At 57.1% G+C, this 23,283-nt stretch overlaps 8 protein-coding genes across 8 annotated transcripts; 5 read left to right on the forward strand and 3 right to left on the reverse strand.

Moving 5' to 3' along the window:
• Positions 1-219: 219 nt before the first annotated feature.
• On the forward strand, positions 220-2,343 carry EX895_001026 (uncharacterized protein; the record flags this gene model as incomplete). Its single annotated transcript, XM_029881626.1, has 1 exon — positions 220-2,343. One exon carries the CDS (start codon positions 220-222, stop codon positions 2,341-2,343), a length of 2,124 nt encoding a protein of 707 aa, XP_029743012.1.
• A 1,296-nt stretch (positions 2,344-3,639) lies between these two features.
• Positions 3,640-6,941, forward strand: EX895_001027 (uncharacterized protein; the record flags this gene model as incomplete). The annotated part of the gene is made up of 2 exons (XM_029881627.1): positions 3,640-3,807; positions 4,035-6,941. 2 exons carry the CDS (start codon positions 3,640-3,642, stop codon positions 6,939-6,941), a joined length of 3,075 nt encoding a protein of 1,024 aa, XP_029743013.1.
• An 831-nt stretch (positions 6,942-7,772) lies between these two features.
• Positions 7,773-8,593, forward strand: EX895_001028 (uncharacterized protein; the record flags this gene model as incomplete). Its single annotated transcript, XM_029881628.1, has 3 exons — positions 7,773-7,935; positions 8,041-8,315; positions 8,459-8,593. The coding sequence occupies 3 exons, from the start codon at positions 7,773-7,775 to the stop codon at positions 8,591-8,593; spliced, it is 573 nt and encodes a 190-aa protein (XP_029743014.1).
• A 1,067-nt stretch (positions 8,594-9,660) lies between these two features.
• On the reverse strand, positions 9,661-10,373 carry EX895_001029 (uncharacterized protein; the record flags this gene model as incomplete). Its single annotated transcript, XM_029881629.1, has 3 exons — positions 9,661-9,897; positions 9,991-10,190; positions 10,286-10,373. 3 exons carry the CDS (start codon positions 10,371-10,373, stop codon positions 9,661-9,663), a joined length of 525 nt encoding a protein of 174 aa, XP_029743015.1.
• A 614-nt stretch (positions 10,374-10,987) lies between these two features.
• Positions 10,988-12,091, reverse strand: EX895_001030 (uncharacterized protein; the record flags this gene model as incomplete). The annotated part of the gene is made up of 1 exon (XM_029881630.1): positions 10,988-12,091. One exon carries the CDS (start codon positions 12,089-12,091, stop codon positions 10,988-10,990), a length of 1,104 nt encoding a protein of 367 aa, XP_029743016.1.
• Positions 12,092-14,295: 2,204 nt separating this feature from the next.
• Positions 14,296-16,206, forward strand: EX895_001031 (uncharacterized protein; the record flags this gene model as incomplete). Its single annotated transcript, XM_029881631.1, has 1 exon — positions 14,296-16,206. The coding sequence occupies one exon, from the start codon at positions 14,296-14,298 to the stop codon at positions 16,204-16,206; it is 1,911 nt and encodes a 636-aa protein (XP_029743017.1).
• A 1,132-nt stretch (positions 16,207-17,338) lies between these two features.
• EX895_001032 (uncharacterized protein) lies at positions 17,339-18,376 on the reverse strand (the record flags this gene model as incomplete). Its single annotated transcript, XM_029881632.1, has 1 exon — positions 17,339-18,376. The coding sequence occupies one exon, from the start codon at positions 18,374-18,376 to the stop codon at positions 17,339-17,341; it is 1,038 nt and encodes a 345-aa protein (XP_029743018.1).
• A 550-nt stretch (positions 18,377-18,926) lies between these two features.
• On the forward strand, positions 18,927-23,144 carry EX895_001033 (uncharacterized protein; the record flags this gene model as incomplete). Its single annotated transcript, XM_029881633.1, has 1 exon — positions 18,927-23,144. The coding sequence occupies one exon, from the start codon at positions 18,927-18,929 to the stop codon at positions 23,142-23,144; it is 4,218 nt and encodes a 1,405-aa protein (XP_029743019.1).
• Positions 23,145-23,283: the final 139 nt, after the last annotated feature.

Raw genomic sequence — 23,283 nt, forward strand, 5'->3', positions numbered from 1 at the left:
CTGTTCTTCTACCCGTTCAAGGCTGCCTGGACCTGGACCATCATCTTGCATGGCCTTGCCTTCTCGGCCTTCTACATCCGCGACATCTTCTGGGAGCGAGTGGGTGCCTTGCTGGCATCCATCGTTGTAGCTAGGCTTACGAGTCGAATAATCTGTCCCATCACTGCGATTGCCTTCAAGTGGATCGTCATTGGCCGCTACCGTCCGGGCAAGTATCCCATGTGGTGCAACTACCACCTCCGATGGTGGATTGTCAATCAATCCCTCAAGACAGCAGGTAAGGGTCTCTTTGCCCTGACGCCTGGCCTGCAAAAGACGTACTACCGCCTCCTCGGAATGTCGATCGGATCTGACGTCAAGATCGACCAGTTCGCCAAGATCGCCGAGCACGACCTCATAACCATCCACAATGGTGCCCGCATCGACAAGTGCCTCGTCCGTGGATTCTGCGTCGAGCGCGACGGCTACTTCAGACTCGAGCCCATCATCATCGGTCGCGATTGTGTGGTCAACACGTTCACGCAGATCTCTCCCGGTGCCAGGCTCGCCGACGGTACGGTCTGGGGACCGCAGTCGTCATCGCACGAGGAGCCTTCGTCCGACGCTTACGCTGCCTACAACCGCAACAACGCTCCTCAGCCACACTGGGCGCTGATGGTGCTGATCGGCTGGCCCGTCATCTTACTCGTCCGTTTTGCCTGCTATGTGCCATGGTTCGCATCGCTCTTCATGCTCCTGTCACAGCCCTTTGCTTTCGACCACCACGACAGCGTCAAAGGTGTTATTGCCTGGTTCGCCTATCCGCGTCGTATCGGCTGGCATTACGTGGCTCGCGTTGTGCGAAACGGTATGCCGCCGCTGATAAACCTCGCGCTGGGAATCTTTGTTAAGCGCATGCTCGGCCTCAACAAGGAAGGCTCGATGCGCAACGCCACCCAGTACGCGCTCTTCCGTCGATGGATGAACCAGCAGCTTCTCTCCCAGCCACGCGTGCGTCGTGCTCTTGCCATCTTGGGCACCCACTACGAGATGACCTCAGTCATCTTCCGTGCCATGGGCGCACGCGTAGGCAAGCGTGTCTACTGGCCTGGATCCAGCATCTACTGCCCGGACCCAGAATTGCTCGAGATCGGCGACGATGTGGTGTTCGGGTCGCGTTCCGAAGTGTTCACATCGGACAGCATCGGCTGGGCGCGCGTGCGTGTCGGACGAGGTGCCATGATCGCGGATCGAGTCGTCCTTCTACCCGGCACCATCATCGGCAAGCAGTGTGTGATGGGATCCGGTGCGCTGGCCCGTCGCAACGGTCACTACGAAGAGGGAAGCGTCTGGATGGGCTCCAAGCACGGCGAAGCGGTCAGCTTTGGTAAAGCGGTGACCGAGAAAAGCGAAGGCCTTGCGAGCGACGGCGACTCGGAGACCATCACGCCGTTCGGACGTGCGTTCTACAAACGACAGGCCAACTTCTTCGTGTTCCCCTACCTCATGCTGGTGGTGATCAACGTGGGCATGACGATCTTTTCGTCGGCCTACTGGGCATCTTCGGCGGTGGGCACGGTGCTCGTACTCAACTTGCTGCGCAAGCACTTTGAGTATTCGTCGGCCGGCTTCCTATTTGACGACCATTGGTGGCGACCGGGTCTGATCTACGGCATGATTGCGGTGCTCTTTGTCGTGATCATGACAGTGCAAGCTTTGCTAGCCTTCTTGTGGACGATCGCCACCAAATGGGCGGTGATCGGCCGACGTCGCGAGGGCCGATATGATTGGGACAAGTCGTCGTATTGCCAGCGCTGGCAGCTCCACCTGACGCTGCAAAAGTTGCTCGGACGCGGATTCGGTGGTCACATCTACGGCATGATCTCGGGAACCGCATTTGCAGTATGGTACCTGCGAGCGCTTGGCGCTAAGATCGGAAAGGACTGCGCGATCTGGGCGGGTGGCAAGCCGTCGTTGCAGCTGACGGAGCCGGAGCTGGTGTCAATGGGCGACCACGTGAGTATCGACGACTGTTCTGTGGTGGCGCACATCAACTCGCGCGGACGCTTCAGTCTGAACAAGCTGCGCATCGGCGATGGGTGTGCGATGCGCACGGGAAGCCGTCTGCTTTCGGGAGCGCAGATGGAGCCTAGATCGATGCTGCTCGAACATACGCTGGTGGCATCGGGCGAGATTGCCGAGGCAGGTGCTGTCTACGCTGGATGGCCCGCTCGCCAGCTGCGTGTGCGAAAGGCGCATCGCGGGGGCGGGGTTGGCGGCGGCATCCCCGGAGAGCTGTCGGCGATGAGCAGTTCGACCAACCTGCATCAGCAAGCGCCGCCACCTGGCTACTTTGGCCATTGAGTCCAACTCTGATACCACCTTACTTGCATCTTGGTCGAGCACGCATGCACACGTCTTTGTTGAACACTGTCATTTCTCACTTTTTGCCCAGCACTTTGTGGTTGTATGGGCTCGAACATTGTCTTTTACCTCGTTTCAATTCCATATGCATTGCGATTCTCACAAGTTTTGGACATCGATTGCTTGTGCATCTGTAGAGGGTTGGCAGTACAATGAGCAACTCGGTAGGGATCACCGTGGAATTGCGGACCAGGACAAGGGCGATCGGGGGGAGCTGTTGCGGACTGCGGAGTAGACCGTGCCGGTGACTGGTGACTGGTGACCGTGCGACTTCCTGAATGATCTACGCTGCGCATTCATTCGCTTTGAGACAGCTTTGCAGCTCGCTCCTGAATAGGCTCTCTCACCTATAAAAGAATTGAGTCGGGCGACGTCGCGCCGAGAGAAGCGCGCATGCTTGGTGCAGGGACAGAGCTTGCTTGCCACAGTTGCCGCTTCTCGGCAAGACCGGACGACGGCGCAGACGAGCACAGACCCTATCCAGAGGATCTGTCCCGTAACGACTACAGTACACGAATGTAGATGTAGAAGAACGAACAGAGTGAACAGCTGACCAATTGAGCGATGCTGCGTGCCGGCGTTGGCCTCACGGAGCGGCATCTTCCTTGGCTGAGCTTTTTCCCAATTTTTAAATATTTCGTTTTAAATGGAACCTTTTCTTTTTCTGTTCTTTCTTTTTTCTTTCTTCTCCAAGTTTGACAGGTCGACAGCCTGTTCCTTCGTTCCTTATGCGTGGAACTGGTGTCGTCTGCCAATTTTGACTCCAACTGCCCTGCACCGGCTCGATGTGTTCCGCTTTGGCTCGTGAACCTCTTGCCAAGCGTCGTCAGCGTCGTCACAAAGAGTTGCGTGTGTGTCTTCTCTCCATCTCACCATCACCATCACCATCACCACCGCCACCACCTCCATCTCACAGACCCAATCCATCCCGTGTGGTTGTGAGGATTGCTGTTGCCTCGAAACGTACGCGAGCCAAGTAAAGGGGAAAAAAGGGTTGCGCAGGTGCCATCTTTTCGGGCGATCGCGTCTTTCTTCTTTTTCGGGGTTTCTGGTTTGGAGCTCGTGCGTAAGTTGTTGTTCTCTCGCTCTCGTGGCCTAGTGCCTGTTGCGTGCCAAGATCAAAGCGCTGACGTTGGCGTTTGCTGCTCCACTTTCTCGCTTTGCTTTGCTTTGCGTTTCGTGCGTGGCGCTGCGTGGCGCTGCGTTGCTTCGTACCCACCATCAACCGGATTGCAGATGAAACCATCCTCGCTCCTTTGTCAATCCGCAGCTCGAGCCTATTCCGCTCTGCGTCCCACATCCCCCGCTTTACGACTCACGCCTTCCAAGACTACCGGTCCCTTTTTCCACAGCAGCAGCAGCTCCCCGCCTCTGCGCCCCTCTCTCTCGAGCAGACTTACAAAGGTATGCATTCTCTCAATCTTCGACCTCTGCAGATCTGACCTCGCACAGCTCTGTCTTCAGCTCTGTCTTCAGGACCCACCGCCGATTCCGTCTTATCGTCGATGGAAGCGATGCGGTCTCCGGTTACTCTTTCCTTCACAAGAACTCATCTTATTCTCGCCTTTTCTCTCTTTGCTGCAATTCGTGCCTTCCTCTTACCTTTGGGCTCGCACTCCACCCTCTGGCAGTCTCTTCAATCAGCCGCTTGCTCTTCCTCCCTCCTCCGAACTCACGCAACTTGCGCGCTTGCAGACCCCGCTTTCGCTCCCGTCTCTTCCGCCATGACCGACGCCTCGGACGCCTCGAAGTGGTTCCGCTTGCCCCGCAATGTGGTCCCCACCCACTACGATATCACCCTAAAGTCCGATCTCGAGGCGCTTCGATTCTCTGGAACCGCCGTCATCGATCTCGACGTCCTCGAGGACACCGATTCGATCGTCTTCAACGCCGCCGAAAAGCTTCACCTCAGCAAGTCGCTCGTCCTCAGCCAGGCGCTCAAGACCGACAACAAGAGCATCGTCGCTCTCGACATTGACACCAAGCATGAGCGAGCCACTGCAAAGCTCCCCAACGCCCTCCCCAAGGGATCCAAGGCACAGCTCGTCGTCGCCTTTGCCAGCGACATTGACAACAGCATGATGGGCTACTACCGTTCCACCTGGGAACACGAGGGCAAGAAGGGTTACTACGCCCTCACCCAGTTCGAGCCCACCGCCGCTCGACGTGCTATCCCCACCTGGGACGAGCCCAACCTCAAGGCCACTTACACCTTCCGCATGATCCACCGCAAGGAAACAACCGCCCTCGCCAACATGAACGTTGTCAGCTCCAAGGACATCTCCCAGGTCGAACAGGACAAGCTTCTCCGTGCCTCCGAGCTCGGTCTCGACCAGTCCTCGCTGGGGGCTGGTAAGACCGAGGGCAAGACTGAAGCCAAAATCGAAGGCAAAACCGAAGGCAAAACCGAGGTCTCGTCTACCGCCTCAAACGACTGGACCCTCACCGAGTTTGCCACCACCCCCAAGGTCTCGACCTACTTGGTCGCTTGGGCCAATGGTCCCTTTGTCAGCCTCGAGAGCAGCTACACCAGCCCTCTTACCGGCAAAGTCATCCCCATGAAGGTCTACACCACTCCGGAATACATTCACCAGGCACAGTACGCCCTTGACGTCAAGGTCAAGGTGCTACCCGAGTACGAGCGCGTCTTCGACGTCGCTTACCCCCTGCCCAAGCTCGACACGCTCGTCGCCTCCGACTTTGATGCCGGCGCCATGGAGAATTGGGGTCTCATCACCGGTCGAACCTCGGTCTACCTCTACGACGCCGAGAAGTCTGGTCTTCAGGGCCAGAAGCGTACCGCCGGTGTTCAGTCGCACGAAGTCGCTCACCAGTGGTTCGGCAACATTGCTACTCTCGACTGGTGGGACAACCTCTGGCTCAACGAGGCTTTTGCTACCTTGATGGGCGAGGTTGTCATTCTCGACCGATGCTTCCCCGAGTGGGAGTCGGCCTCCGAGTTTATCAACATTCATCTCGACCGAGCCCTCGACCTCGACGGCAAGCGATCCAGTCACCCCATCGAGGTGCCTCTTAAGGGTGAGAATGTTGAAGATGCCATCAACCAGGTCTTTGACGCCATCTCTTACTCCAAGGGTGCCAGTGTGCTTCGCATGCTCTCCAACATGATCGGCGAGGATGTCTTCCTCAAGGGCGTCTCGATCTACCTCAAGAAGCACCTCTACGCGAACGCTGTCACCAAGGACCTCTGGAACGGCATCAGCGAGTCCTCGGGTCGCGACATCGCTTCCATCATGGCCAACTGGATCCTCAAGCAAGGTTTCCCTGTTCTCACCGTCACCGAAGAGGCCGACGGCCTGCGCATCAAGCAGAACCGTTTCCTCTCCACCGGCGACCCCACTCCCGAAGAAGACGAGACGCTCTGGTACGTTCCGCTCATGATCAAGACCGTCGGTGCCGACGGCAAGGTGTCGGTCGACCGTGACGCTTTCCTCAACAGCGAGCGTGAGGTCAAGGTGCCTCTCGCCAATGCCAAGGACGCCACCTACAAGCTCAACGCCGAGACCATCGGTGTCTACCGTGTCGCCTACTCGCCTGAGCGTCTCGCCAAGCTCGGTGAGGAGGCTGCCAGGCCGAACTCGGCCTTCTCGCTTGAGGACCGCGTGGGCCTCGTCACAGACGCCTTCACGCTCGCCTCGGCCGGCTACGGCAAGACTTCGGGCGGTCTCTCGCTTGCAAAGGCTCTGAGGAACGACCCTACTTATCTCGTCAACCAGGCCACCAGTATCAACATCGGCACGCTCGCTAGCGCCTGGTGGGAGCAGGACGCCAAGGTGCAGACGGCCATTAAGAAGCTCCGCGCTGACATCTTTGGTCCCACTGCCAAGAAGCTTGGCTTCGACTTTGGCCCCAACGATTCACCCGATCTCAAGCAGCTGCGTGCCATCGCCATCTCTGCCGCTGCTGGCGGTGAGGACGAGTGGACCTTGTCCGAGATCAAGAAGCGCTTTGACCAGTACGTTGCTACCGGCGACGAGAGCCAGATCCACCCGGACTTGCTCCGTGCCGTATTCTCTCGCTCCGTCGAGCACGGCGGTGAGAAGGAGTACGAGTCGGTGTTGTCCATTTACCGCAAGCCAGAGACGCCCACGCACAAGATCGCCTCCATGCTCGCTCTCGGTGCTTCCTCGGACGTCAAGCTGCTGGAGCGCACTGTCGACTTCCTCTACAGCGGCGAGGTCAAGGAGCAGGACTTCATGTACTTCTTTGCCGCGCTCAGCAACAACCCCAAGGGACGACGCGTGATTTGGGACGCCACCAAGTCGCGATGGGACGTCTTGTCCAAGCGCTTCGCAGGAAACTTCTCGCTCAGCAGGCTCATCGAGTACTCGTTCAGCGCCTTCAGCTCCGAAAAGGATGCAAAGGACGTCGAGCAGTTCTTCAAGGACAAGGACACGGCCAAGTTCAGCATGGGTCTCAGCCAAGGTCTCGACGCCGTCCGAGCCAAGGCCAGGTGGGTCGAAAGGGATGCAAAGGACGTCGAGGAGTGGTTGAAGGCGAATGGCTACCTCGCTTAAATTCGCGATGGATGGATGCAGGACTCGTACAGTAGCCCTGAGCAAAGTGAAAGAATAAGTTGATTACAGAATGCTCTTGATGTCAGTTCAACTGGTGGGGTTCGGCGATCTGTGATGGCTGTGATGTGCGAATGCTGCGAGGTCAATGCAGGGATGGTGGTGATGAGATTGAGGTGGTGAGTTGAGGTGAGGTGCGATGTTAGGAATCGACACGAGCGGCCGTCTTTGACTTGCGTCTGCGTCCTTGGCCCACTTTCAGTGCGTCATAGGGTGGCATCTCCTTGTTGCTATCCCCTATCGAGCTTCATTAGACCCACGCTTCACGCTCATCGTGGGTGCTAGGGTTACTGTTCAGAAGAGGAGGCCGCTGGCATACATCTGGGATCACGCCTGCAGTATGCGATCCACTCGTGGGCTGCCAAGAGGTGGGGTTCGACAACGATGGACAGGGGTGAAGCCGGTCGCAATGCATTGTTGCCTAGTGTCAAGGCCGTGTTCCGGGATCTCATTGGTAGCTGGGATGAGGTTATGACAGCATCTGTTGCACCTGCTGAAGGAGACTGTCAAGCGGAAAGGGGTCGACAAGCATTTGGTGGAAAAGAACAGGCGGGAGGAGGAAACAGTTGCACTCCCTAGCTGGAAAGAAGATGAAAAGTGTGTATAAAACTGCTTGCTTGTCGGGGCCATCGACTACCGTCCTCCCCTTAACCACACTCTTCTGCTCCCCCATCCTCTTGTCTGCCCGCTTCTGTTATCCTTCCCTCTTATCTACGTTCCTCTGTTGCACTGCCTACCTCTCAGTCATTCTCCTTTGTCACCTGATACTTCAAAATGGTCGTGTTCAAACCATCCCTCGTGCTGTTCTCAGTTGTACTCGCTCTCGGCGTCGCTGTTATACCCGCTGTTCATGCTGCCGGCTTCAAGCTCGAGATCGACACGGATGACGACCAGGCATCCAAAGCCAAAGAGCCCATGAAAGCTCCATTCGCTTGTGGTACGTAACGCACTCTGCTCCAATCTCCGTTTGGTACCGTGTCCTCTTCCCGCATTCGCAGGACTGACATGGTTCCATTTTTCCTTTTCCGCTCGAGCATCACAGTGATCAAGTCGACGAGCTGCAAGTCGACGGCGCACTACCTCAACCAGGAGTACGGGCCTTCGCTCAACCTCACCACCTGCCACCACGATGCTGATTGGAAGAACTACTGGAACCGTGTCACCGTCGGCAGTGGCAACGGCATGTTTGTCAACACGTTCTATGTCAGCACGGCTGCCGATGCTTCTGTTCTTCGGTCGGCTGTTGAGGGCGGCAAGTGCAGCGTGAGCAAGGACACCAGGCCGGGTGCTCTGCTGACTGCTGCTGCTGTTCGTGACGTGAGTTCAATTCCCAACTTGGGCGCGAGGCAGTGCATACCCTAGCACTAGACAGGGGGAAATGCTAGGCTGGACAAGGAAGGAAAGATCAATGTACTGACAGGTATGGGGCTGACTTCTGACATCCTCGGACGCCGCGACAGATGCTCGACGACGTTATCAACACTCACACCCGCTGCAACGCCTACATCACCTGCGACCGCACCGACCAAGTCGACGACAAGTGCTTCCCCATCACCGCTCATGATTCCAAGAAAGACGACGATGACGACAAGTAATTCTGGTCGAAGCCATTATCGGCCTCTGCCGGGCTTTTAGGTGTCCTTCTTGCTTTGCGTTGTCTCCTTCGTTGTCGCTCGACTATTGATCTTCGCGGAGCCAAAGTGGGAAGTCTTGAATCTAACTCACTTTGTCCATCACCTTGCACTCAATTGGTGTCCTTCTGAATTGAGCTGAGACTCCAGGCGGCCTTCGACTGACAACACTTCCAGAATCAGCTTTGGTGTGACAAAAGAAACCGATGGACAAGGGCTCAAGGGCTGCATGGTGAGCCACACTGTACGAGACCAAGTGTAAAAGAAGGGGTCGCAGCGTATGACCTGCCAGTGGGCTGACGCGTGGTTGGGCTGACAATGAGAGTTCGGGGCTACTGTGCTGGCTTGATGCATTGCTGTCAAGAACCTTCGGGTGAAGCTTACCTCTGCTCTCGAAAGGAGATATAATATAGCGATCCTTGGCGAGGGATACGTGCAGCTGTCGTACTGCTGGCGACCCAGATGGCTCGAACGCTGGTTCGCGAACAAGCAGGCGCCCAGGGAGAAAAACACTCTCTCGTACTTTGTCTACTGCTCGGACAGCGACTGTGAGAAGTACGTCACCAGCACTCCCAGCTACGAGACGATTGCTCAGGTAGGTCTAGTGCACTCGCTCTGCGGGGTTTCTGGTTTCAATCACTCACACTAACGATGATTTTGGGGATTTGGGGTGGGGCAGGATATGGAGAAGGTGATGCGCGGACAGAACAGGTGCAGCCCGACGTTCAGGTGCCGGGCGATGGCAGATGTGGACGTCGCTTGCTTCCCCATCCATTAGATCGTGGAGGCGTGTGCGACCGTGAAGCCTGCACGGTCGAACATCGAATTGCGCGCGAGTCGACGCCGCCCATCTGGCCCTGCTGTTCACCCTCTGCGTGTTGCCAAGCGAACACAGTCAAACATGGTTTGGCATCCACACTTTCCGTCAGTCTCTTGGAGGACAAAAAGTGAAGGATTACATCGGGGTGCAACGTTAAGGTGTGTTGTCGATACAAGGAAGCAGCGCTGTCGTCATCGGATCAACATACGACTTAGCGCGTGTGGAGAGACGGATCGTCGAGTGACAGCAGCTCGGCATCGTCTGCACCACTATACCGCACGTGCCTCTCCCGCCTTAGCGGAGCTGCCACAGATACCCCGTTGACCAAGATGAGCTTCTTGACAGCCGGGCGGGGCAGTGCTGCAGCCTCAGGCTCCCCTGCAGTGCAGCCTTGGGCGGGAGCCTGCCAACACTCGACTCTGAATCCTGGGAGCTTTGGACTGAGGTACTAATTTCGCCACGTTCGAGCCAAGCATTCAGCGTCAGCTCTACCGTTATCCCACAGGAACGACAGGGGGAGAGGGGAGTGACTTTTACTCACGCCCTTGAGCCAGTAGTCGTCGAAGAAGCCGAGATCGAAGAACTGGGCTTGCAGGCCGGAGTTGGCAGCGACAGAGACACGGGCGAGCTTGAGCCCGGGAGGAGACGGCGGCGTGCCGCGGTGGTCTGGGGGGCAGTCTTCGAAGTGGATACCCCGGGCTGCGTTGGCCAGGGTGATGAGGTCGACGTGCTGCGGCAGAGCTAGCCCAGTTTCACACATGTGCAAGGCAACGCATCGAGGTTAGAACGCGGCAGGCTTGCAAGGCGGTCGACGGAGTGAGGAAGGCGCGACTTACTGCAGACGGCAATGGGTTGGTCCACTGCGTCCGCGAGGCAGCAGTAAGCCAGGAGCAGCTGCAGAACGAATATGCTGACCAGAATCATTGCTCAAGAGCGAGGAGCAGAACGAACATCTCCCAACCCTCCTCGCGCCCTTTATATCGACAGGCACCGCACCGCTTGCACATCCACAAGTCTGATAAGCCACCACCAATTCCACGAGCTCAAGATGAAATCGGCCTTCGTAGGTGGGCAGCACCCTAGATACGCAACACTATCTCTTCCTGCACACCTACATTCACTACCTTAGCGCCCGCCTCATCTCTTCCAGGCCTGCACACACCAAACCGCCCGCCCCGCACATGAAACATCTAAAGTCCCACGCCGACCCCCCACGCCATGCTGTACAAAGCGTTGTCCCTCCCGCCAACAAAGCCGGTTACCGGACCTAACTCACACAAGCTGCGGGCATACTTGTTAATTACGCCCGTCAAAGCCCCGCTGATACGTGGTAACACAAAAAAACGAGCTCTTCGACACCACAAACGCACAGCCGATCTCTTCTTAATCCAGAACACACAAAATGGTATTAGCCAAACACCGGGGATATACACCAAGGAACGGGGGTAAAAGAGTACTGAACAGGACAACAACAAGCAGGCCGCCTGTCCACGTTCACTGAAAACAAAACAAAAAAGCGCAGCTGTGCAGATCACGGTCTAGCGACGACCCCTCTCCTCCACCACGTTGCCCTCGACCGCATCATTCAGCTTGGGCAGCGCAGCGCGGCCCGGAGCCGGGCTGGCAGTGCGTGAGCCTTCCCTCGACGCGCCCCTAGCACGCGACGTGGACCTGGACGCAGGCCTGGATGCAGATCGCATGGCCGGAATGATGCCCTCCGGATAAGCGCTCCTGTTGTGCACGGCCTCGTTGTAGTCCCTCTGACGCTCGGTCTCGAGCTGCTGCGAAAACTCCTTCTGCTTCTTGCTCGTCTGACCGGCCTGGAGGAAGAGGCTGTCCCAAGTCGACGGGCGCACCTTGGCCTGGAGCTCTTCGAGCTTCTCGTCGGTGGTGAAGGTGAGGTAATGTTCGCGGTGAGAGTCAATAGCAGCAAAGAGAGCAGCGACGAGGTAGGGGACCGACAGCGACGAGGGCAGCGAGGTGATAGAAGAATCAAAGTGGGCGACCGTGGCGTGGACACCTTTGATCAGCTCGACCAGCGTCGACTTTTGGCCGTCAGCGTTGCGGCGAAGAGTGACATCAAGACTCTTGAGGGAGCCCTTGATGTAGACCTCATCCGAGTTAGGCGTGCCCGACGACGACGCGGACGCGTCGGCGTCGACAGCATTAGGAGGAGGCCTCTCGAGGTGGTACTTGCTCTTAAACAGACCCTTGGTGGGGATCTTGGTGCACTTGCCAAAGCCTCCGTCGTTCTCGAGCTGGATGACCTCGTACGTGGACGAGGCGACGTGCTTCCTCACCGCAAACGGCGTCTGTCCCTTTTCAGCGACGACGAGCTTGACGGGGCTGGTAAAGATCTCCGCGGCGTTCTCGACGAGGTTCTTGTAGAGCGAGTCGTCGAAGGTGGAGGCACGCGAGTGCTCGAGCTGGACAAACTCGAAGACGACGCGGTCCTCGTGGACAAAGAGGATGGGGTCACGCTTGCGATCGAGGTTCTTGACGGTGAGCGTGCATGGCAGCTGCGAAGGGAAGGGCGCCGTGGTGTTTGCCGCCTGGTACGAGGGGACCGTCTCGACAGTGGTGGTGCTGTGGGCGTAGCCTGGCAGCGTGGACCTGGTCGACGTGGGCTCGAGCTGTGTCATTGTGGAAGATCTTGGGTAAGGAGTGAGGATGAGATGGTGGAGGTGGTGAGAAGACAAGTTGGTTCCGCCTCGATAAGGGCCTTTTTAAGAAAAAAGGGATACGAGTGAAGGAAGATCTTCCGACGCCGGACGACAAAAGCATGGCGAATTCGCCGCGAGGTCGGTGGTGACGGCCAGGATCGATCCACCGATCCGACGTTCCGCAAGCGCCGCGGGCTGTCGTGCTCCGAGCACACGACTCTGACGTGAGAATGTCGGTTTGTGGCTGAGCAGCAGCACCTCGGCTAAAACCGAAGGAGAAAATGTTCTGTCTCGACTCTCGGGCGTGCGTCGAGGGGTCTCGACAAGTCGACTTGCTCACAACGTGGGCTTTCGTTCACTTAGATCGTTTCGGTAAGCGCAGCACCTCTGGAGCTGTCTACGCAGGATGATGGGCCATGCATGCAGCGGAGACAAGGACAGGAACAAACGTCCAGGGTCTAGAAGTTTCCTCGGAGAAGGCCGACCAGTAGACGACCAAATTGGCCAAATCGATCGGGGCAAAATCCTTCGAACTAAAAACGATCGTTAAAACCGATGTAGGGGCGAGCGCAATGGGGTTCCTTAGGAAATGGCGTGAGTTGGGCGACCCTGCAATTCTTGTATTTAATTTCCACTTTGCAGCTGCAGGATCTGTGGGAGCTCTATTTTCTCCCCTTCAACTCTGCTTTCAGAAGCAATGCCAATCAGTGAAATACAATTACAAGAATACTGTACAGATATAGTAGGTCCTGCAAGATTCAAATATGAAAGTGCGCTTTGAACCTGCGGTCGCTTCCCGACCGCCGCACCCTGAGGATCATCACTTGAAAACCCTGAGGCTGCAGTCAGAGACGCGTCTTGGACGCAAGCGCGAACGAGACGTCTTGACTGGTTTACAGCGGCAAAGCAAGTTTCCTGGGGGATTTTAGGTTGTTTTGCAGTAAGCAAAAAATGCAAACAGAGGAACACAGGAACGACTCAGCCGAACTGCATCCAAGAGCTGTCACATTGAGCGCTGCCGAGCCTCTCTCGCTCTGGCTCTCACTTGTTGGGTTTGAACGTCGGCGAAGGCCTTACTTTAAGGCTCCGTCAAGTTGGTACTACACAGGAGCTCGCTTCCCAAGTGCCTCCTTTAGCTGTCTCTTTCGCCCGCCGCGCAGAGCAACATATATGTTTGCCGAGCTGGCGAGACGCCACTCTCAGGCCATTTGGGTAGTAACTAGACGGTCGTTGGAATGCTCATACCCACTAACGCGTTACCGGGGAAGTCTTGGTTGCGAGCCATCGGCTGACCCGCTTGTCTTTCTTTGCCGCACCGATGGCTGGCTGCCATTGAGGCCGCGGAACTCCCCCTTCCCTGGGTCGCGGTTTGGTTGTGGCGCGGTCCTCCATCCAGCGCTGCTTACTGCATACGCTGTGCGTAGGGCTATATCTCTCTCTTTATGCGCGTCTCTATTCTTCATTTCAAAGAGTTTACCTTCGCCTCATCTCCGCCGACCGAACCCTTGGGTTCGATACACAGTGAAGTTTCGCCTCATCTCGCTGCCTTCAGCTTGTGCGAAGCTCCCTTCACCCGCTTGTGTCGCCCACTCCCGAAGCCACGTTTTCCGCTTGACTGCCTGCCCCCTTTAAGGTGTACACAGGCAGCCTGTTTACCGTCTCGTCCGTCGCTGAGCCACTTTCTCCAACTCAAGCTCCCCTTGCACAGGTCTCATTTGACGTCTCTTTCCTCTCTCGTGCTGTATTGCCCTGCATAGCCAGGCCTTGCCCGTCTGAGACTTGTGCTAGTATTAGCACATCTCTGCCCCCCTGCCCCGCAGCTGTCCATCCGTATTCCAGTTCCGCCTGACCTTGCCCTCGTTCATTCCATAGGTCGGTGGCCTTCGATTCGCCTGTGTCCTGTCTCTCGCCTTTGCTGTGTCTGCAGTGGTGAGCTGATCCGAAGTGCCCGTCTCCTCTTTAGACTTGCTCTCTCCTGTCTCTGTCTCTGTTGCTTCTTTGCCTCTTGCTCCTCTCCTCCATCTTTGCCTTTGGTCTCTACCATCCCCCTTCCGACCTTCATCGCAGTTCTCGAAGCGGCTGCTTGTTTCGACGCTTTCACACGGGCGCACGAGGACAACGATTCTTTTTCCGCTCCAAGCGCCACCTCGATCGAAGTCGTACAGCTACTCAACACCCTGCTCATGAGTCGACAGGGTCCTGAGTACCGCAGCGTTCCAGGCTCGCAGCAAAAGCCACAACCACAATCGCGAGCCTTGCCGCCATACAAGCAGGTCTCGTACTCTCCTGCGAATGCTTCTCGGTCAGGACCTCCCGGCATCACCTCTGACCAATCGCACAACATGTCTGGCTCCTTCTCCAGTGGCGAGAGCGGCTCGTCTCAGCAGCGCCGACTCCTGCCTGGTACCAACTACCAGCCGCGCACCAATCAGAAGAGCATGAGACCTACGGTGACCGGCACACCCGCCAATACCTACGCTTCTGTTTCGTCCCACTCGACAGCGGGATTCAAGACTGCCACTGGAGCGCCTAACCAGATGCTCTTCAATGGGCCGGAGGACGATGATGACTTGCACGATTGGAAGAAGGAGGCTCACTCGCATGCCATGTCGTGGCGAGGGATCGCCAATGTCTTCACGCTTATGGTTCTGGTTGTGGGCCTCGTCGCACTGTTTGCTGGCTATCCGATCATCTCGCATTACGAAAAGAACCGCAACCAGGTCAGCAAGAGTGGTTACAACCTGGGTGGCACCAACGGCTCAGGCCAGGTGCCGGATCTGCCTCTGTTCAGCCTGATCGACAGCGACACGCCCCAGACCGCTCTCAAGCGTACCTCGCCCGCTGACGGCAACTCGTACCATCTCGTGTTTTCCGACGAGTTTGAGAAGGAGGGCCGTACCTTTTGGCCGGGCGATGATCCGTTCTGGGAGGCCACCAATCTATACTATGGCGTTACTGGCGACTACGAGTATTACTCGCCTGATGCGGTCAACACGACGGGTGGTGCGCTCACCCTTACTATGACGCAGAAGACGACGCATAATCTCAACTTCCAGTCGGGCATGCTGCAGTCGTGGAACAAGTTTTGCTTCCAGGGTGGGTACATCGAATTTTCGATGCGCATGCCCGGAGGACCGTCTACTTCTGGCTACTGGCCCGGTCTGTGGTTGATGGGTAATCTGGGGCGTCCTGGTTATCCTGGTTCGACGGATGGCATGTGGCCGTATTCGTATGCTTCGTGCGATGCGGGCATCTTGCGCAACCAGACGTGGGTCAATGGTACGGGTCCCGCGGGCGCCATCCACTCGACGGGTACGTATTCGGTCAATGGTCAGGTCTCGTTCCTTTCGGGCATGCGATCGCCGTCTTGCACGTGTCCGGGCGAAGACCATCCCGGTCCCAATGTCAATGTTGCTCGTTCGTCGCCCGAGCTGGATATCCTTGAAGCGCAGATCCAGACGCACCAGGGGGTGTCGCATGGCTTTGCTTCACAGTCCTACCAGGTGGCGCCGTTCGACACGAGCTACGAGTGGAACAACGCCTCGTCGGCGGCTACGATTTACGACGACACGATCACCACGATCAACTCGTACAAGGGTAATGTGTATCAAGAGGCGGTTTCGGCGCTGAGCCAGATTCCGGACACGGGCTATGTGGACACGAGCAATCAGTATGTGACATATGGTGTCGAGTACCATCCGGATTGGAATGAGAACGGTGGGGGGTCGATTACTTGGTATATTGCGGGGAAGCCGACGTGGTCGATCAATGGGCAGGCTATGCAGGCGAATGCGCCGATGGATATTGGGCTGCGCACTGTTTCGGTGGAGCCCATGTCGATTATTATGAACTTGGGCATGTCGCCGACTTTCCAGCATATCAACTTTGGGGCCGGGGGTGTTGAGTTCCCGGCTACCATGTCGGTGGACTATGTGCGCGTTTACCAGTTGGATGGGCAGACGGATCGGATTTCGTGTGATCCGCCTGATCACCCGACTGCGCAGTACATTGCGGACCATATGGATCTCTACACCAACTACAACTTGACGGTATTTAATCGCAAGTGGCCTAAGAATAGGTTGACTGGTTGTTGACCTCGAGTAGGTTGACTCGTTGTTGAGGTGGGTGGTGGCAGGCGAAGGGTCTGGCAGACGAGGCCTTGGTGGTATTGGCGGTGCTCGCGGCTTTTGGCGTAGTGTCGTGGCTGTTTGCGGACTGTCGTGGCTTTGTATTTGTAGTTTGGACTTTCAGTTTTCGGTGTTTGCGTCAGCATTGTTCTGAACAGTTGGAGTTGCGAGAAGGGGGATGTGTGCGTGAGCTTGGGAGCGGAGATGGGCGAATGGCGATCAGGGTCAGGGCTGTGGGGTTGGGTAGCTTAGCATGTTCACTGAGTGCGTGCAGGGTTGGAAGGCGGGCACTGTCCGAAAAGTAAAGAGTCCTGTCTCATGGTCGCCAGGGTGTATGGTGTGGGGTACATTGGCTGAGTTGTGAGAAATCGCCGGCGATCTGTGCTTATCGGGTAGGTTTTGCTGTCTTTTCCACAACCTGGCTGCTTCAAGCATCTCTCTTCTTGAGCCATCTCTTTGCCTCAAGCCTTCTCACTCGCGCCAAGGCACGCCGAAAACCGCAAGAACGCCACGAAGCATCTATGCAGGTTGTGCACCTCAGCGAGCGACAGGATGTCGGCCTCGCCGGCGTGCAGGCCGATTCGTTCTGCCGCAGCAACAAGCCGGTGGGGGCTACATTCACGCTCGTGTTCGACGTACGGGTCAGCGTGGGTCGACGATGCCGACAGCCGACAACGGGGCAACAAGGGTGGTGGGCATGACGAGAAGGCAGCGAGCGGTCTACGTGGCTACTCGGTATGGAGAATGGCGCGCCTTATCGAAGGCCTGTGGTGTTTTGTCTACCCTGGCAGGGCAGGGCACTGCTGTGCTTAATTGGGTCGCTCTATCAGCCTGTCTGCCGCTTGTCAAGGATGGCCTGGATGCTCTACTTCTAGCACACAGCGTTCATTGTTGCTTGGTTGCTTTGATACTAATCGAAGATGATCATGTGGTTTGCCGGTGATCGTTTATAGATGGGGAAGGGAATGTGTGTGTGTGAGGGGTATGTTGAGCACCCTAGATGCAGTTGTGATACAGAGATACAGACAAGTAAGCAAGGAGAAGGAAAAGCAATGTTCGCTATGTTGAGAGCAAAAAAAAAGGGAGCGTAGAAGAAAATCTAGAGAACGTTTTCCTTGGGGAACTTGAGGATGGGACCGACCTGGCCAATGCACATGCCGCCGAGCTTGTGACCGACCTCGATAGCCTCATCGATAGACTTTCCGAGCACAAGGGCGCCGATTACACCGCCGGCGAAAGCGTCACCAGCGCCGTTGGTGTCGACAATGTCGGCCGGGTTGATCTTGGGCGTCTCGTGCACGTGCTGCTCCTTGTCACCGCGTTTGGCGATGATGGTAGGCTGCGAGCCCTGGGTGATAATGACGACACGCGACTCGGCCTTGGTGGTGACAGCCTCGAAATCAGCGATGGCCTGGGCGATGGTCTTGAGGTCCTTGGACTCGAGCTTGTGTGCCTCGGCCCAGGCTTCGGCCTCGGTCTCGTTGCCGAAGATGACGTCGGCGTAGGGAACAACCTGGTCGACCTGCGCGGTGAAGAATTGAGGGATGAAGGGAGCGGACAGGTTCATGGTGAACGAAACGTTGCGCGACTTGGCCTCTTTGGCGAGGACGAGGGCGGACTCGATACCGTGGGTCAGGAAGAAGCCGCCGAGGTAGAAGATCTTGGCGTTCTTGATAGCCTTCTGAGCCTCGGCAGTCTCGAGGTGCGACTTGTCGAACTTCTCGGCCGCGCCAAGGTTAGTGCAGAGAGAGCGGTTGTGGCCAGTGATGATGACAGCACACGAACCGGTAGGCTGGTCGTCGCTGAACTGGTAGATCGACTTGAGCCCCTCCTTGTCGTTGGCGGCCTGCAGCTGCTTGGCGAGGTCATCCTTGCCGACACAACCGAGGTAAGCCGTCGAGTTGGCGGGGAGCACGTACTGAGCACAACGGGCAGCGTTCTGGGCAGCACCACCGGCGACGTAGGTCACGTCGTAGTTGTCCACCAGGTCCTGGTAGATAGCGAGTTGCTTCTCGTCGGCGAGCACGGCATCGTTGGGCTTGAGGCCGTATTTCTCGAGCATGGCTTCACCGTTGCGGATCTGCATGTCGAGCAGCGGGTTGCCGAGCGCTACGAGTTCAAAGTTTCCTCCTGCCATTGTGGTGCGATGTGTGAAGGCGTGTTGGTCCAAGTTGGATGGTGATGGTGTGGATGGGGGAGCATCAGAGCTGGTGCGGCGTTGGTGTGCCACACACAGTTGGCCAATGTTCGACAGTCGATTCTGCCGAAAAAACGTGCTCTTTTCCTGTCTTTCTCCTTGCGTTTAGGTCCAAATTTCTTCCTGCGTTTCACATTTCGATGTGCACCAGCCATCTTTAGACCATCGGGCAGCGATGAGAGAAAAAACAGTCGATTGCGATCCGACAGGGTCAGCTCCGCGTGCCCTCCGCCGCTGCAATTTACGCGCTTCGCGTGGCTGAGTTGCCCGTCTTTTTGTCAGCGGAAAGCAACACCTCGCGCTCTTCTTGTGGCGGAAAATTTCGAGTGGAAGTGTTGGATTGCTGGCTTTCGAGAGACGGCCTCTCGACTCCCACCAACCTCCCGGATCAATCGAAACAGCTTTATCGACATTCGCAACGAGTGGCTGCGTGACAGACAGCTACCGCTTCACCCCGAAGCTGTTTGATCCCCACTGCAGAGGGAGAGCCATGACGACACAATCAAGCGCCGATCCGCAGTCTCAGCCATCACGCGATTTCTTTGCTTCCTCCCCTTCCGCAACGCCGTCCTCGCCCATCAAGAGGAGCTCTCAGGCGAGACCAGCAGACGCCCCTTCATCCTTGTTGGCATCCGAGCTGCAAGCACCAATTAACGGAGAACAGCATGAGGCACGGTCGGGAGACGAAGATCCACCCACGGAAGCAGACCAAGGCGAAGTGCACGCTGAAGTGGATACGGACGACTTCAGTATCGTAGGCTCGGTTAATTCTACTGCTGCTGCAACAGGCTCTCCTGTGCGAAGACAGCAGCCTCGTCGAGCAGCTGCACTGAATGCCAAACCGCTCTTCTTGGCTGACGATGACGAAGAGGTCGCCGACTGGGCTGATCGGCAAGAGGGAGAGGGCGAGGGCGAGGAGGAAGCCAGCGATGACTTCTTTTCCACACAGGCGCAAAACGACATCAAGGTGCCAGCTCGACCGAAAGCACGCAGCGACGACGAGGAGTTCCTCCCTAGCTCTGAAGCATTGCATCCACCCTCGTCTCCGATCCAGACAGCGCGTAAGCGGTCTCCTAAGCTGGACAGTGGTGATCCTGACGCAATAGGATCAGTAAAACGAACAAGGCGGGTCTCGCCATTTCCAGAGAAGATCTCACCGGCCCCGCGTCGCCGTTCGCCAACTCCTGATCCACGCCTCCGACACGATGCTTTCGAACGTCGTTACCTCGGCACGTTTGTGCTTTCAGCCTGGTCTCTATCGAAAGGCTCATCATATGTCCAGCCCGGCGATGGCGTGCGCATCTTTCGTCCTCGGAAGAAGACCGCTACCGAGCCAAGCAAATCCACCTCCAAACTCATGAATGGTGGTGTCAAGAACGGCAAGCAGGCCAAACTCAACTTTGGAGGCGGAGCTTCTGCGGGTTCCAGCAGCTTTTTTGGATCCAAGCAAAAGTCCAAGGACAAAGAAGACTTTATCGTGCGCTTCAGCAACATGCGCGGCTTCGAAGTTGGTCGTCTGCCTCTCGAGGTGGCCACATGGATGTCCAAGCTCATCGATACAGGCATTGCCGAGTTTGAGGGTGTCGTCGTCGACTGCCCGGCGTCGCTCACCGTTGGGTGCGACATTATCCTGCAGGTCAAGGCGTACATCAAGTTTGATGCGTTCTTTTTGACTCTGCTGGGAAACCGGGAGGTCGATGAGCAGAACGACGGATTACGACCAGAGACGGCCGAGTCGGATCTCGAGAAGACGCTTCGCGAACGAAAGATCAGCTTGCTGCGCATGTTTCGTGTCTGCGACCTCAAACCCAGCCTCAGCAACTCGATCCTCAAATCGCACAAGGCGAGCGACGATTTTTCTAGCGAGGCGATGTTGGATCAGTACGGTGGCGACATCGAAGACTCTGTCAAGCATGGGGGAGGACAAGCAGCAGCCGCATCGTCGACGCAGAACGGTGCGGAGCTTCCCCCTGCAGGTGGTGATGCCGTATTAACGGCCATCGACATTGACACCGACGCCATTAATGGCGCTCAGGAAGACGGCATTGCCGATCAGTTGCTGAATGCCAAACAGCAGACAGACGGCGAAGCAGATGCAGAGGAAAACGACGGCACTGAGCTCAACCTCAATCAGCTCGACGAGGTCTACCGCAAAGCTCAAGCCAATGACGCGCATCTGCCAGAGGTCGAGCCTCCAGAGTCGTTTTTGCTCACACTGCGGCCTTATCAGAAGCAGGCGCTCGGGTGGATGAAGAACATGGAAAAAGCACCGGGTCACTCATCGTCTCAGGGCGACGAGGGCTCCACCACACAGCAGCAGGGCGGCAACAGCGGAGAGCGAAGTCTCTCGCTTCATCCCCTGTGGGAAGAGTACGAGTTTCCACTCGACTATGACAACCCAGAAGCCAACGAGCGGTTGGTTCTGAGCCCGACACGAATGTTTTACTTCAACCCGTACACAGGCGATCTGAGTCTCGACTTTCAGCGCGCCAGCAAGGGCTCGCGAGGAGGTATTCTGGCCGACGAGATGGGTTTGGGCAAAACAATCATGGTCGCGAGCTTGCTGCATGCCAACCGCACCTCGGATCCGGGCGAAGAGAGCGAAGCTGAAGACGATGCGGGGGACGCAGGTGATGATGGCTTTACGAAGCGCAAGGGATCGGCGAAGCAGACGTCGCTCGCATCTGCGTTTGCTGCCTCGACTTCCAGTGTCGATCAGCGTAAAGCACTGCTCAAGGCGTCGGTGTCGAAAGGCAGAGCGTCGTTGGTGGTGGCGCCGATGAGCTTGATCGGCCAGTGGCGCGACGAGCTGATTCGTGCCTCGGCACCTGGCTCCCTGACGCCCGTACTGTACTATGCAGACACCAAAGGGGACCTTCTCGCGCAGCTCGAGTCGGGCAAAGTCGACGTCGTCATCACATCGTACGGCACACTTGTCACCGAGTATCGTCGCTTTCTCGATGGCGGTGGAGCCGCTAACCGCCATCTCTCCAGCACTGCGCCCCTCTACTGCATCGACTGGCTGCGTGTCATCCTCGATGAAGCACACAACATCAAGAACCGCTCCACCATGAACGCCCGTGCCTGCTGCGACCTTGTCTCGCGTCGACGCTGGGCGCTTACGGGCACGCCGATCATCAACCGCCTCACCGACCTGTTCAGCTTGCTCAAATTTCTCCGCGTCGAACCCTGGGGCGACTTTAGCTTCTTCAACAGCTTCGTGTGCAAGCCGTTCCAGGCAAAGTCCACCAAGGCGCTCGACGTGGTGCAAGTCATCCTCGAGTCGGTGCTGCTACGCAGGGAGAAGCGGATGAAGGACAAGGATGGCAAACCCATCGTGCAGCTGCCGCCAAAGACGATCGAGATGCGTGAACTCGAGTTTACGGAACTGGAGCGGAGGATCTACGATAATGTCTACAGGAGGGCGTACTTGCAGTTTGCGACGCTCAAGGCCAACGGGACGGTAACGAGGAACTTTTCGGTCATCTTCAGCGTTCTGATGCGGTTGAGACAGGCCGTGTGCCATCCGGCGTTGGTGTTGAAGGCGAGTAAGACGAAGGCGAAGCAAGTGGAGGGCGGCGGTGCGGTGATCAATGCTAGCGAGGGAGCGGTGGGTGAGGAGCCTGATGCGGATGCGGTCGAGTTTGGCTTCGATGCCGAGTGCGCAGGTGATAGTACGCCGGGTACCGAAGACCTGCGCGACCTCGTCGCTCAGTTCCAGTCCTCCTCCACTGACGCCGACGGAGACGGAAACGATGTGACGGCCAACTACTCGAAAGCTACTGTTGACCGGCTCATCCGCGAGATGCATGGTGACAGCGCTACGGCGGATCTTGGAAGGGAGACCGAGTGTCCGATCTGTTTCGAAGATCCGCAGGTGGCGCCGTGCTATTTGCCACGCTGCATGCACAGCGCGTGCAAAGGGTGTCTTGTCGACTACTTGCGACAGTGCAAAGAGAAAGGCGAGGAAGGCGCGTGTCCGACGTGCAGGATCGGGCCTGTGGACGAAAGGGATTTGATCGAGGCAATTCGTACGCGGCCTGCGACGCCGCCCGGCAGCGGCACTGCGACTCCCACCGGCCATACGGGCGACAAGCCTCACCCGGCCGTCGGCTCTGTCCCTTCGATAATCTACGTGCGCAACAACCTGCGCTCGTCGACCAAAGTCACTGCATTGCTGGACCACCTTAACACCCTGCGTGCAACCGAGGGCCCGTTCAAGGGCGTGATCTTTTCGCAGTTCACATCCTTCCTCGACCTCATCGAGCCGGTGCTCACGCGGTACCGGTTCCGGTTCCTGCGACTGGACGGGTCCACGCCGCAAAAGGTGCGCGAGAAGCTGCTGGTCGAGTTCCAGTCCCCCTCGAGCGGCGGTGGCGGGGATGAGACGCTGCTGTTCCTCATCTCGCTCAAAGCCGGCGGCGTGGGGCTCAACCTAACTGCAGCAAACAAGATCTGGCTCCTAGACTTCTGGTGGAACTCGTCGATCGAGAACCAGGCCATCGACCGCATTCACCGCCTCGGCCAGACGAAACCCGTCAGCGTCTTCCGCTACCTCGTCAAGGACTCGATCGAGAACCGCATCCTGCTGATCCAGAAGCGCAAGGACATGCTCATCAGGCATGCACTCCAACAGAACGCCGACGCTGACGCCGACAAGGGCAAGAGCGAGACGCTCCAGAATCTCGAATTGCTCTTCGGCGAGTAACTCAGCGCAACCGTTCCAATCCGCGGAATCAAGGCGTCCGATGCAGAAGAAGGTGCTCAGAGTGTGTATGTGCATGTGCTTTTCTCGAAGAGGTGTGTCAAAGTGCATGCGATTAGATACGTTCAAGAGCGCGTGTATA

This window comes from Sporisorium graminicola, chromosome SGRAM_1 (assembly GCF_005498985.1).
Source record: "Sporisorium graminicola strain CBS 10092 chromosome SGRAM_1, whole genome shotgun sequence".
Taxonomy (NCBI): domain Eukaryota; kingdom Fungi; phylum Basidiomycota; class Ustilaginomycetes; order Ustilaginales; family Ustilaginaceae; genus Sporisorium; species Sporisorium graminicola.